This window comes from Leptinotarsa decemlineata, unplaced genomic scaffold (assembly GCF_025532065.1).
Source record: "Leptinotarsa decemlineata unplaced genomic scaffold, Ldec_3_MD MMD2_P_RNA_scaffold_5, whole genome shotgun sequence".
Classification (NCBI taxonomy): domain Eukaryota; kingdom Metazoa; phylum Arthropoda; class Insecta; order Coleoptera; family Chrysomelidae; genus Leptinotarsa; species Leptinotarsa decemlineata.
This window is the reverse complement of record NW_027412532.1, coordinates 9,659,026-9,671,072: the sequence shown is the minus strand read 5'-3', so window position 1 is coordinate 9,671,072 and position 12,047 is coordinate 9,659,026. Positions and strand designations below refer to the sequence as shown.

Sequence of the window (12,047 nt, the reverse complement as noted above, 5' to 3'; positions counted from 1 at the left end):
GCACGAGAAAATTCATCGGGGGAATGTAAATTGAATAAGCCTGATGTTATATCAGTTTCGGAAATATATAGTGCATTTCTTTAAGCCCCCCCCATTTTATTTTCTGAACGGGTCAACTCAAAAAGTTGAAATTTGAGATAATGAAATTAATGCATGAATACTTTATTTTGAAGTGAAATTGACAGATGGAACTTTCAAGATGGCGACTGGGCGCCTTAAAAAAATTAAATGGAAAGGGGGGTCCTGTGACACATCTTTCTGAAGCTCCTGACAAATGCTTTGCAACCCTAGAATATAATGTCAATATCTTCAACTACTACAAAATGGCGGAACTTTTAATAATTGCCTGAATATATTGACATTTAACTACATGATATGAGGTAATAAGCTCGAGGTCAGTTCAGAAGATGCTCGAAATGGTTGCCTTGAACTTCTTGACATATAAACAGCCTATCCGACATTTCACGCCGAACATTTTCGAACAGAGTACCGTCAATTTCTCTACAAATATTTATGATTCTCTGCCGTATATCCGATATTGAAGCAGGCTCAGTTTCGTACACCTTTTGCTTCAGATAGCCCCATAAAAAAGTCCAAAGGTGTCAAATCTGGCGGGCGGGCTGGCCATTCTGTAAGACCTCGACGGCCAATCCAACGACAGGGAAAAGTAGTACCCAAATAGTTTCTCACTTGTCTGAAGTAATGTGGTGGTGCTCCATGTTGTTAGAATACAATATCCATATCGAATTCATTAGGATTCGCTTCGACGATTTCAGTGATGAGAGCGACAACAGTAGTTTACAGCATATTCAAATACAGTTCTCCTGTTGAATTTTGATCAATAAATAGAGGTCTCACAATATGGTTTCCTAATATTCCTGTCCAAAAGTTAATTTTTGTCTAGATATTGGGTATGTATTTCCCGAAAAACGTGGTGGTGGTGTCACTACAATAACGGCAATTTTGTCTGTGAACAAATATACATTCGTCACTAGAACAAATATTGGGGAGATAGGTAGGATGCCTTGCAATGGTTAACGTCATGATTTCGTAGAATTCTGTTCTTCGATCAGGGTCATCTTCAGTTAATTGGTGTACCATTTTAATTTTGTATGGATGAAACCTATTCCTCTTCAAAAGTATCCACACAGTAGAAGGAGACACATCACAAACATTCGCGATGGATGGACGGATGATCTGGGGGCTTTTTTTATGTACATAAAAGATTATCAAAAAAAGGCTCATCTCTTTCCCTGATAAAAACAATCTGATTCCCAACAATTAATTCGGATTTAGAGAAAAAATGTCAACCCAATATGCTATACTCACTCTGACTTCAAAAGTAACTGAGGCCTTGAATGAAAGCAAAACCAGTCTTGTTTGTCTTCATTGACCTTTCGAAAGCATTTGACACCGTCAGTCACCATCTATTTCTTCAGTCTTTAGAAGATATCGGAATACGGGGTAACTCATTGAAATTATTTGAAAGTTATTTAACAGGAAGGAGCCAAGCAGTAAGAATCGATGATATATTGAGAAGTGATAAGGTGATCGACTGTGGAGTACCTCAAGGTTCCGTGCTGGGACCAATACTATTTAATATATATTAACGGAGTTTTCGCATTAGGCAACTGAAACATAGTGGAATTCCATTAAAATAAAATTTGAATTAGAATTCTCCCCCATAAAATATTGGCTGGATAAGAAACTACTGACGGTGAATATTGTCAAAACGCATTACCTACCATTCTGTTGTAATGTCGCTGGAGCACCCCCGTTCGACCAATTAACAATAAAAACTGATACTCCTTTATACATCTTTCCTGAAAAGAAAATAAAATACCTAGGAATAATTCTAGACACCAATTTGAAATGGGACCTCCATATTAAATATACCGTCAATAAATTGAGGACCATTCTATTCAAATTTAGGAAACTTAAAGAACTCCTACCTCTAAAATATCTCAAAACATGGAATAGTAGTTTGGGGAGGAGCATTGAATATCGAGACTCGTCTGTTAGACATACGACAAATGTATTTTTTATGCTCTAGCATTAAATATCATACAAATAGACATACGGCATCGCTTTCTTCACATTAGTATCACACCCGCCAAAGAGATCAGTATACTACACCCCTAATGGTCAGGGTCGTTACACAAAGATCATTTATTACTTTGGGCTCAAACTCTACAACCGAATTCCTGAAAAAATAAAATCTATCTCAAATATCAATTGCTTCAAAAAAGAGTTGAAAGAGCGTATTCTTCAAAGTCAGAGACTTGAACTTCTACGTCTATTTGTGTAGATGAAAAAAAAACCATACGTACCTTTACTATATTGTCCACTTATAATTCTGTAATTCATATGTGTTCATATATGTATGTATATATGTGTATTTATGGGCACTATCGTTTTGTAAATATATATCACATCCATTTACAACAATATCCATATCGTTTTCAACATGTTTTTATATATTATTACTAGTACGCGTATTTTACAATTGTGATTTTATACCCAGCTGTCAATTTAGTTTTATGTTTGTATGATTTTATATTCAAATAATATCATATGTCAAACCTGACAACTTTTTATATTTATACTTATATTTGTGATTTTATATTATCTAATGTGTTTTTAATTTCATATATTAAGTAGTTTATTTCTGACCGGGATATTATAAGCTTATATCGTCATAGTTACGCTATCAATAAAGAGGGTCATAACTCCCTTGGGACATTATAGATTTTATAATTCCCTCTACCTTTCACAAGTAAAAATAAATAGAAATGAAAACTGAACCATATTTTATTTATTCACGTCCTTACAAATAATAAATGTACAATTTTGAAATGTTCCCTGAAAATTACTTCGAGCCACTGGAAACAATTTCTTCTTTTGTATGGCTGGAGCTTCTGTTCACTACAGTCGAGGTACCTGCCTCTTCTGATGACAAAGTAGACAACATACGCGCCGTTTTATTTCTCAATTCGATGCTATCCTCCAAATACCCCTCCGCCACCGTGGAACTTTTCCAACCTCCGTGTCTTTTTAAGTTAGTCATAGTTGCTCCTGCATTGGCTAGAGCAGTAGCAGAAGTGCGACGAAGGCAATGTCCCGTATAGGAAGATGAGTTTGGCAATCCTAAATACATTGCGATTTTGCTGGGGATTTTCCCAAACATGTTTTTTCCAATTGGCTGAGATGTACATTTATTTTGTCGGAAGCTCAAAAAAAATCGTTCAATACCTTTAGGACGCAAAGACATATAAAGTCTTAATAAAGCCACAACTGTAAATTTCTTCGATACACCAGTTTTACTTTCCGGTACGTTCACTACCATAACGGAATCCCGGTCCTCTATATCCAATATCTTCATATTCAAAAGTTCCTGACTTCTGCATCCTCCAAAATAACCCAAAATCAAAACAACCTATAACAAAAAAAGGAAATAAATACACACAAAAAGGAAAATAAGAAAAAAATTACCTTATGCAATAAATGAATATCATTAGGAGCGTCCTTTAGGAATCTGATAACATCTTTAGGAGATAAAACAGCAGACTTTTTCGGCTTATAACTCTTACTCTTTTGTTTCAAAAAAGCCTGTAGTTCATTGAACTTGGTGATATCTCGTTTCTCATGTATAGTCACCATCGATTTTAGCATTGACCATTTAGTCCATAAAGAATTCGGACTATACGTTTCTGACTGAAACGAATAAACACAATTACTACCAAATCTACCGAAAAACATAGAAAATTCCTTACCAGTTCTTGAAAATATGCCAGAAATACAGTTTCAGTGACATCTTTTGGCATAACATTTTTCCGTGTCAGCCAGTCCAGATATATCTTGTATTCTTTTTGGTATACGGCTTCACTTTTCGATGGAATTAATGATTCTCTTGCTTGTTCAGCTTTTTTCAAAATATCCTCCATTATATTTGGGGTAGAAAACACGTTTTCACCGCAAACACAGCTTGATAACAAAGTTCTGTTTATAAACAAGTAACATAGCAACAACCTAGCAACAAGAAAACTCTACTATAATCAACGGTACCTGATTCAAATATACCGGAAAGGTAATGAATTGGTACATTTTTCCGTTTCAAAAATGAACAAAATTTTATTGAAATCGGTCAGAAATAAAATTATCTATGTACCACGGGAATTAATGAGCCTTAATAACCTCAGGCAATTGCTGTCCCTCGGGCCAGAGGCCCTCGGGACGCAAACTTTGCCATCGGTAATTAAGGCCCTCCTAATTCCCTTGATACATAAATAACTCTTATTTTCATATGCAAATCCCCTTTATATATAATTCATTCTCATACTTTGATATTTACTTTGATATATTCATTTTTTTTCTCTGGAGCTTCCTTTCACCACATACAAGCAACATCTGATGCTTCTGTGGTTTTCACAATTTTTTTCCAGTTGTATGTATTACTTTAGTTATTTCTTTTTGTGATTTGAATCTGAATGAACATAATTATTATTATTACTATCGGAAGTTGTGAATTTGGATACAAGCTACCTCAAATATTTTCTACGAAAAATTCGAAAAATGTTCATTGAAAATCCTTTCGGTCTCGAGAAAGTTACGCGTCGTACCGGAAATAAAAATCGCTTCAATTTATTTTTCTAATGGACGAGAATTGACCATTTTAGAGATGGTTGGCGTGGTACCTTTCTAAATGACAATACTCTAACTGAATGATGATGTTTATTCTCGTACTGACATTTTTTGACGTTTTTATAAACAAAAAAAAAACTTAACAAACCTAATCGTATTGTTGGATTTGCCATATGGCAAATAAAAAGGAATATTTCTAGAAATATCGATATTAATGTGTTTGTCTTCAGGAAATTATTAAATGTTCCGTCATTTTGTAGCAGGTGGAAGATATTAACTTTATATTCTAGGGTTGTGAAGTATTCGTTAGGAGCTTCAAAATGATGTGTCACAAGACCCCCCTTTCCATTAATATGTTCAAAAATAAGCTTAAAGCTTGGATCTCAGGTTTGCCTAGAGTACAGATATACCAATATGTTGATGTGCAAAATACATATTACTACAATGTATAAATGTCTGTAGAAGATGTATGTATCTGTAGGTCAACTTTTCCATGGTTTTTTTGTTTTTTTTTTCATTTAAAAAAATAGGGTATTTGTTTGATTGATGTGTGAGTGATGTTTGATGTAGTTTACCTATTGCGATTGTTTCATTATAGGTATAACCTGAATGTTTTATTTATATTAACTATATGTAATTTTGATGTGATATCTGTATATAAATTTTTCTAGGGCTTTTTTGTTCATGCTAAATGTTTCTATTTATATTGACTATATATGATTTCGATGTAATATCTGTATTCACTTTTTCTAGTACTTTTTTTGTTCATACCGAAAGAAACTTTATTTTTTATTTCATTCATTATAATCTATTGCACAGGTTTATCCTTCTGTGGGAACTATATTTATTTGTCGTTAACTAAGATTATTGTGTATTTCAAATTGAATGGCAAATAAATATTATTATTATTATTAGTATTTTCTTCATTCGGGTTTGGATGCCGTCGTGGTTTGGAACTGTATCCTAACGTTTCGCCAGTGGCTGGCCTTCTCAGAGGTTTATTCATCTTGATGGTTCACCGATGACTCGTGATTTCTAGTTTGTAAGTTGTATTTTTGTTCACTCAAGTAGCCCGTCTTTCTTGTTGATGCGTTGCTATTGGCCGAAGTGCAATCCTGTTGATGACGTTACATTGCATTGCACTGTTGCCACCTTAGCATCGTTTAGTATGGGATTCCAAATCCGGTTAAGTGTGATCGCCTCCTTTTCTGTTGTAGTTTTCCGTATGTTCATGGATTTCTATGGCTTCCCGTACAAGCCGACTGTGTTAACCATGATCGAGTGCAAGTAGTTTCACATCTTCAAACAGTATCGTATGATCTCCTTCACTGAACGCGTGTTCTGCTACAGCAGAACGGAATCCCTTTTGCTCAACTGAAGTTAACTCGCAGATTCTTCTGTTCTTCTCGCCCAAGACTCTGTCCGTCCTCGTATAATGATAATTTCAGTACGCGTTCAGTTGCTGGATTATCATAATGACTAGTGATAATAGTAACCGCCGCTTAATGGCCGCACTATATATTTTATATATAGAGAGAATTATTTCAACGAAACCAGCAACAAATAACATTGATATCCACCAATTCAAATAAAAAGAAAAACTGGAAACCCTTTTTTACCCAATTCGCCTTCAGCGATGTCCTTTAATCCAGCGACAACAAACGCTCGTTATTTACTGTGGGAAAGCGAATCTGTTTCGAGGTTTTTGCATCAATAAAGCCTCTGGGAAAGCTCACTCTTTGTGCTCTAGTTGTTTTGAAATATTTCAATTCTTTTGGTTCCCTGCATCTCGTTGATATAATTGATGGGTCGACAGGGATTTGAGAAATAATATAATGGGATTATTTGGTGGTGAGGCCTATTAATTCATATTTTTCTATGGAACATAAGAGAAAATCCTTACAATTCGAAGAAATCAACACATGATTGCTGCAAAAACGATCGGTACTTCTACATCAATAACTATGAGTAATTCACAGAGCAAGTTGGGTACTCAGATATATCTGTAACGTGGAGACCGATTAAGTTAGGTAAGGTTAGGTCCACCGCAACCGCAAGGGTTTACTGTGGCTTACATCTATTTACTCTAGACCAAATGAACCCAGGTTCTTAACTAAGCCGATAAGTTTGTTTGGTGAGTGGTTTTTCAGGTCAGATGGTAAGAGTACGGCTCTGCCTAACTCTGAAAACCTGTTTGGGTCTCCAGCGGGGCAGTCACAAAGTATGTACTTTGCTGTTCTATCGTTTTCCAAACAGAGGCGATACACAATGTCTTCTGACAATCCGAATCTCTGCATATGATGATTCAAATGACAATGATCTGTAAGAAGGCCTGTTAGACATCGTAGTTGATCCCTACTGTAGTCCAACAACAGTTTGGTATCAAGCTTCAAAGGGTGAATGAACGCCTTGGAATGAGCCAATCCTGGAAGATTCTGCCAGAAGTTTATAAATCTTTTTGCCATCCAGGTGTTCAATCTTTGTTTAGCAAAGCCTGAAGCGATGCCAATGAGAGGTTCTGGTCCGATGAAGCTGTTTATAGCACCCTCCTTTGCAAGGGAGTCAGCACCCTCATTGCCTTCTAGGCCACTATGACCAAGAATCCAGAACGGAAGTCTTCCTATCGAGGAGAGTCGTTTTTGGCAATTTGCTACCAATTTAGACGTTGCTCGGTAGGGGCCAAGAGCTTCCAACGCCACTTGACTGTCCGAGAATATTTTATTGACGTAAATTTCCACTTAAAATACAGTCGCAGAGGTTCCTAGGCAGGTTCATATCTCTGGTGTTTTTGATCCATCTGTGAACCAACAACGTTCTGCTCTTAATATTTCCTTTTCCCGCAGGATCCAGTACTCTCTACTCAAGAACAGTACTCTATAAAACAGTTCGTAGTTGTTCATGCGAAGGTTTTTTCGGTCAAAATTCATGAAAAATAGCATGGCATGAGCCAATCGATATGCTGACATTCTCAGCAACTTCTCAAATAGAGATTCGACAATTTTCCGTTGGAGCGTCCATGGCGAGAGTCGTCACTCACATCTCGACATTCTTGAGAAGCTTGTACCACTTGTAAATTGTTTTTTGTCTCAGAGTACAATCACCGTATGCCACTGTCAAAATTTCAAATGTTTTTGAGCAGTCAATTTCATTTTTCAAACAGGTATGTAGAAAAGTTCTGCGAATGAGATAGATCAGAGAGTTAGCATGTTTATACAGATAATTCCCAAGTTGACTCGCGATAAAATTGATTATCTTGAATTAGGTAGAAAAGGCATGAATTATTTCTGCTGATGTGTGAACGACGCATTCCTCTGTATTCAAAAAGAGAAAAAAACCACTGCAATAATGAGAAAACGAGTTCAGGGCAGCCAGTGAGGTGTGATTACAGTTCAAAGTAAATTTATATCTCATCACAGTAGGAAGACTCGTTACTCTTTACGTGGTTAGTAATATAACTTCGGTAAGTTGTGAAAAGATGTGGGCCGAAAGTGAAGCCTTGGGGAACACTATTTTCAAGTTTGTTGCTAGCAACTCTATTAGAACTTTTTATAGAGTTTACCTATATGATTACCAAACCAGATAGTGAAAATATCCAACCAGATCATTTTTGGAAACTTAGATATCGGTTGCTCAAGTAGGTGGAAAACTGAATTGATTTGAACACATAACTAAAAAAGGTTATACTGAAGTATTGCTTTGATGATCGATCTGAATGATCTTTCAATTCATACCACGAAATCTCAAAATTTCAATGATACATTTCAATTTTTCAACGAGAACATTTGTAATTATCGAAACCATGAGAGAAACTAGTACGATAAAACCACGAGTCCGTAGAACGAGTGGTTTTATATTTTGTTGGTTGGTCGAACAAAGTTTGAGTTGGAAAAACTGACATTCATCTGGAAACATTTTTAGATCGAATGGTATTCGTGAAGATTAATTCCAGCTGAATGCATGGATATGAGAACAAGATATTAATTCTCAAATGCAATCAGTTTCATTACCTGGATAACGATATATCTCAAAAAGAACACTTGTTTGAAAGTACAATTATTGTGAACGGAGTATCTGAATAACTTCACTTATATTTTTGATTAACAGAATTTCATTGTTGAAATCTATCGTGCCTTGACTCACTTAACGCGCCAAAATGCTTTAACTCCATTGGTTCATTTTGATAAGAACAATGACAGTGATCGAAATTGTGAGAACATAACTAAGCTTCAAGAGACACGTATGATTCACGAATGATGCAACTAGATATTTTGTGGCTGTTGGGAAAACATTGTTATCGTTTTGAAACTGTTTTGGTGGCCTTGTCTTTAACATTTTCATTTTATTGGAATGAAGAAAATAATCATTATACAATTTGGATATTCGTTTTATGTATATCGTCTGTGTAGTTTTAGTTATCTAAAAAAACCTCAGATGTTTTCAGAACTATTTTCAATGGATGACTCTTCTTCAAGGATCCCAACTCACCCATTCCGTTCAGAATGAATTGTTCTTCCTGACGTCATCCCACTTCGGTTGTAAAAATGAATTCCGTCTATGTCGACCTTTTGTTAGAAACGAATAACAACAATAAATATTTGATCGACTTTCTCTTTGACGGCATAGTGTCGCTCTTCGAAGACATTGAGGAACAAACAGGTCAGAGGTCGCGAGATTTCATTTTTTTCTCTTGTTCGCCAACACTGACCGGTATTATGTAACCGGTTGATTTGCCAATTCGGATGGGAAATTCAAATATTTTAAGACAATTGCTCGTGTGAGATATTATTGTGACAATAAACCAAATTGGATGCAATTGTTTACCATTACGTCATGAAGGGTACATTGTGAAACTTGATATTCTCAGGCTTCGAGTTGCCCGAACTCCCACACCGAGAAATGTATGTCAGAGCATTGGAAAAGTGAATGTTTATGTGGTATATACAGCATATTGATATTACAAACTGACAAAATACGTTCTTGATATTGTGTTTTCTGAGAAAAACCGAACTGACAGAAAGTCAGGTAAATTATTGTTACATCGAGAGCAAGTATTAATACACCGAACTACCTGAGGATCCAACATAAATATGCGTTACGCAGCCGTTATATCCAGTCATCTGAGATATTAACTCAGGATGCATAAAGCTCTGAGGATGCTAGCCACTTGTGCCAGCGAAACGTCAGGAAGAAATTCCGAAAATCCATGGCCTTCGAACCCTCAGAATAGTGACACTATCAATTTCATCATTTGCTAGCAACCGTGCAGGTACATATGCGATATTTTTACTACCTACTTGACGGTTTGGTCATTCAATTTTGAATTATCAATCCGGTTTATCTTTGAAAACACTTTTTTTTCAATGATGAAACAAAAAATATCGAAAATTTCAGCTTAGCCTCTGAGATGCGTAGAAGGAAGTGCGAAAAGAATCACTGTGCACCAGACTTAGACAGACACAGATCATGAAGGCCAAGCTAGAATTGTAGATCTCCACAGGTTTATGAAATGGCTGTGATATGACGGTTTCTGTTGAGACACAACCGACTCCATACCAAACCATACACAGCCATGAATCTGGGGTTTTACATTTTCGGTACACTTTGTGGTGTTAGTCTAGCGCTAATCCTTCAATTAGTACATCTAGGAATGCTATCCGCTGATTCTTTTCACACGGTACCTGCACGCACGATCGACCACCATCCTTGTCAAAAGGGAGGAGTCATCTCCAGTGTAACGGAACGGGCTCAAAGAATGTGTGAACTAGAGTATCTAGAAAAAGAACTGGGATATCTTCAAGTGACCTTGAGATCAAATAGATACAGTGTATTCGAGATATACAAAGCCATGAAACTGAAGAGTTCTACGGTGCAAAACATGTAGAAGGCTCGAATGGTTGCACGCGCGTATCTACCATATATCGCTAGGGTTACAGACGGAATTGAAAAACTCCTGAGAAAACACAACATTGAAAAAGGTTTTCAAACCTACCAAGGTGATACAACAAAGCCTCAGGTCTAAATACAAAAGGGACTCACTATCAGCAGCAGGAGTATATCGCATACTTAGCACTTGTGGAAAGGTATACATCGGAATCATCAACAGATTCATAAGAACACAACTGAAGGATCATGAAAGAAACTGGAGACTAGGCCAAACGGAAAAGTAGGCTGTGGCAGTAACATGCACTCAATGAAGGAAACCACAGCATTCACATTGAAAACACAGAACTCACCAAGGATACCATAGCAGACTGGTAAGGGAGGCAACAGAAAGCCACAAACACATAGATAATTTCAACAGAAAAGAAAAAGTTGTGAACCTCAATCGAAAGTAGTTGACAATTTCCAATCTGAATGGGTTTATCTGACGGGTTGGGTAGTGGTGGACATCCACATTCTGAATAAAATGGGTTTTATACATGTAGGCAAATATTGATAATTTATACGAATAGGTACTCGTGAATATCAATATTCTCTTTTCTTTGAAAACATCTCTGCAAGATTCTCGAAAACCCAAGTGAAATATCAATCGTATGATTCTTTTCTGTTCAATGAAGACTCTGCTGTTGCCAGTAACGGGACCGTAAACTATAATATTATGACTAATAGAAGAATATACCAATGCATAGTAAACGCTCATGAGACCTTCTTCATTTGAACAGCTCTTTAAATTTCTCAATGCAAATAAGGGCTTATTGAAGGTGAAACTTGGAGCTACTTTGAAATGTGATTGATGAACTGTTTATATCCAGGTTTTCACTGATGACTCTTCCCGTAATCGATATGTGAAATTGAATAGCAACAGTCTTCGAGTAGTTTATTAATAAATTGTTTTTCTGACACCACTGGTCGAATTGATTTGATACGTTTTTGTTTTAGCTACTAGTTTACCTTTGTTAGGGTGAACTAGTAGTTGACAATTCACCTACTACAGGTACAGGTACTATCACACCAGACTACTTGGGTCAACATAAACACGCTTTACGAAATTTACCTAATCCAGGTAAAGGTACTAGCACTCCAAACTATCCCAGTCAACATAAATACACGTTTCGAAGACGTAATATTCAGTCATTGGATATTAACTCAGAATATATAAACTTCTGAAGAAGCTAGTCGCTCGCACCAATGAAACATCAGAAAAAATGCCAAAAATTCGCGGCCTTCAAACCAGGAAAACAGTGCCCTCGAATGGTTGATGAGAAAATGAATCAAACAGACTCTTTAATATACCTAGTTCAGTATTGTTCAATATTAGATTATTCAAAAATCCTGTCCTGTATTATTTCTTTGTTTGATTCCACTGTACGGTGTGAATTTCCATCCTTTTTGTAAACCAACTCCCGCTTGGTGATGAATCAACGATATCTGGCCTTTGGTGTGATCTCCCAACACCATAACATGTG

General features: G+C 36.3%; 2 protein-coding genes across 2 annotated transcripts in view; both read right to left on the bottom strand.

Annotated features, from left to right (window-relative positions):
• Nucleotides 1-12,047, bottom strand: part of LOC111503033 (uncharacterized) — a 341,553-nt gene that overhangs the window by 247,815 nt on the left and 81,691 nt on the right. The gene's annotated exons all lie outside the window — the stretch shown is intronic.
• Nucleotides 799-4,288, bottom strand: LOC141487606 (uncharacterized). The gene is made up of 4 exons (XM_074186759.1): nucleotides 3,774-4,288; nucleotides 3,493-3,714; nucleotides 3,253-3,436; nucleotides 799-824 (listed from the first exon to the last, which is right to left on the bottom strand). Exons 1-4 carry the CDS (start codon nucleotides 3,942-3,944, stop codon nucleotides 799-801), a joined length of 603 nt encoding a protein of 200 aa, XP_074042860.1. The 5' UTR covers nucleotides 3,945-4,288.

Excerpts from the sequence above, each read along its gene's own strand:
- LOC141487606 (XM_074186759.1), bottom strand. The coding sequence starts at position 3,944 with ATGGAGGATATTTTGAAAAAAGCTGAACAAGCAAGAGAATCATTAATT. Across the intron at positions 3,437-3,492 it reads ATATTCATTTATTGCATAAG|GTTGTTTTGATTTTGGGTTA; the intron begins GTAATTTTTTTC and ends TTTTTGTTATAG. Across the intron at positions 825-3,252 it reads TATGTCTTTGCGTCCTAAAG|GAGAACTGTATTTGAATATG; the intron begins GTATTGAACGAT and ends AAAATTCAACAG.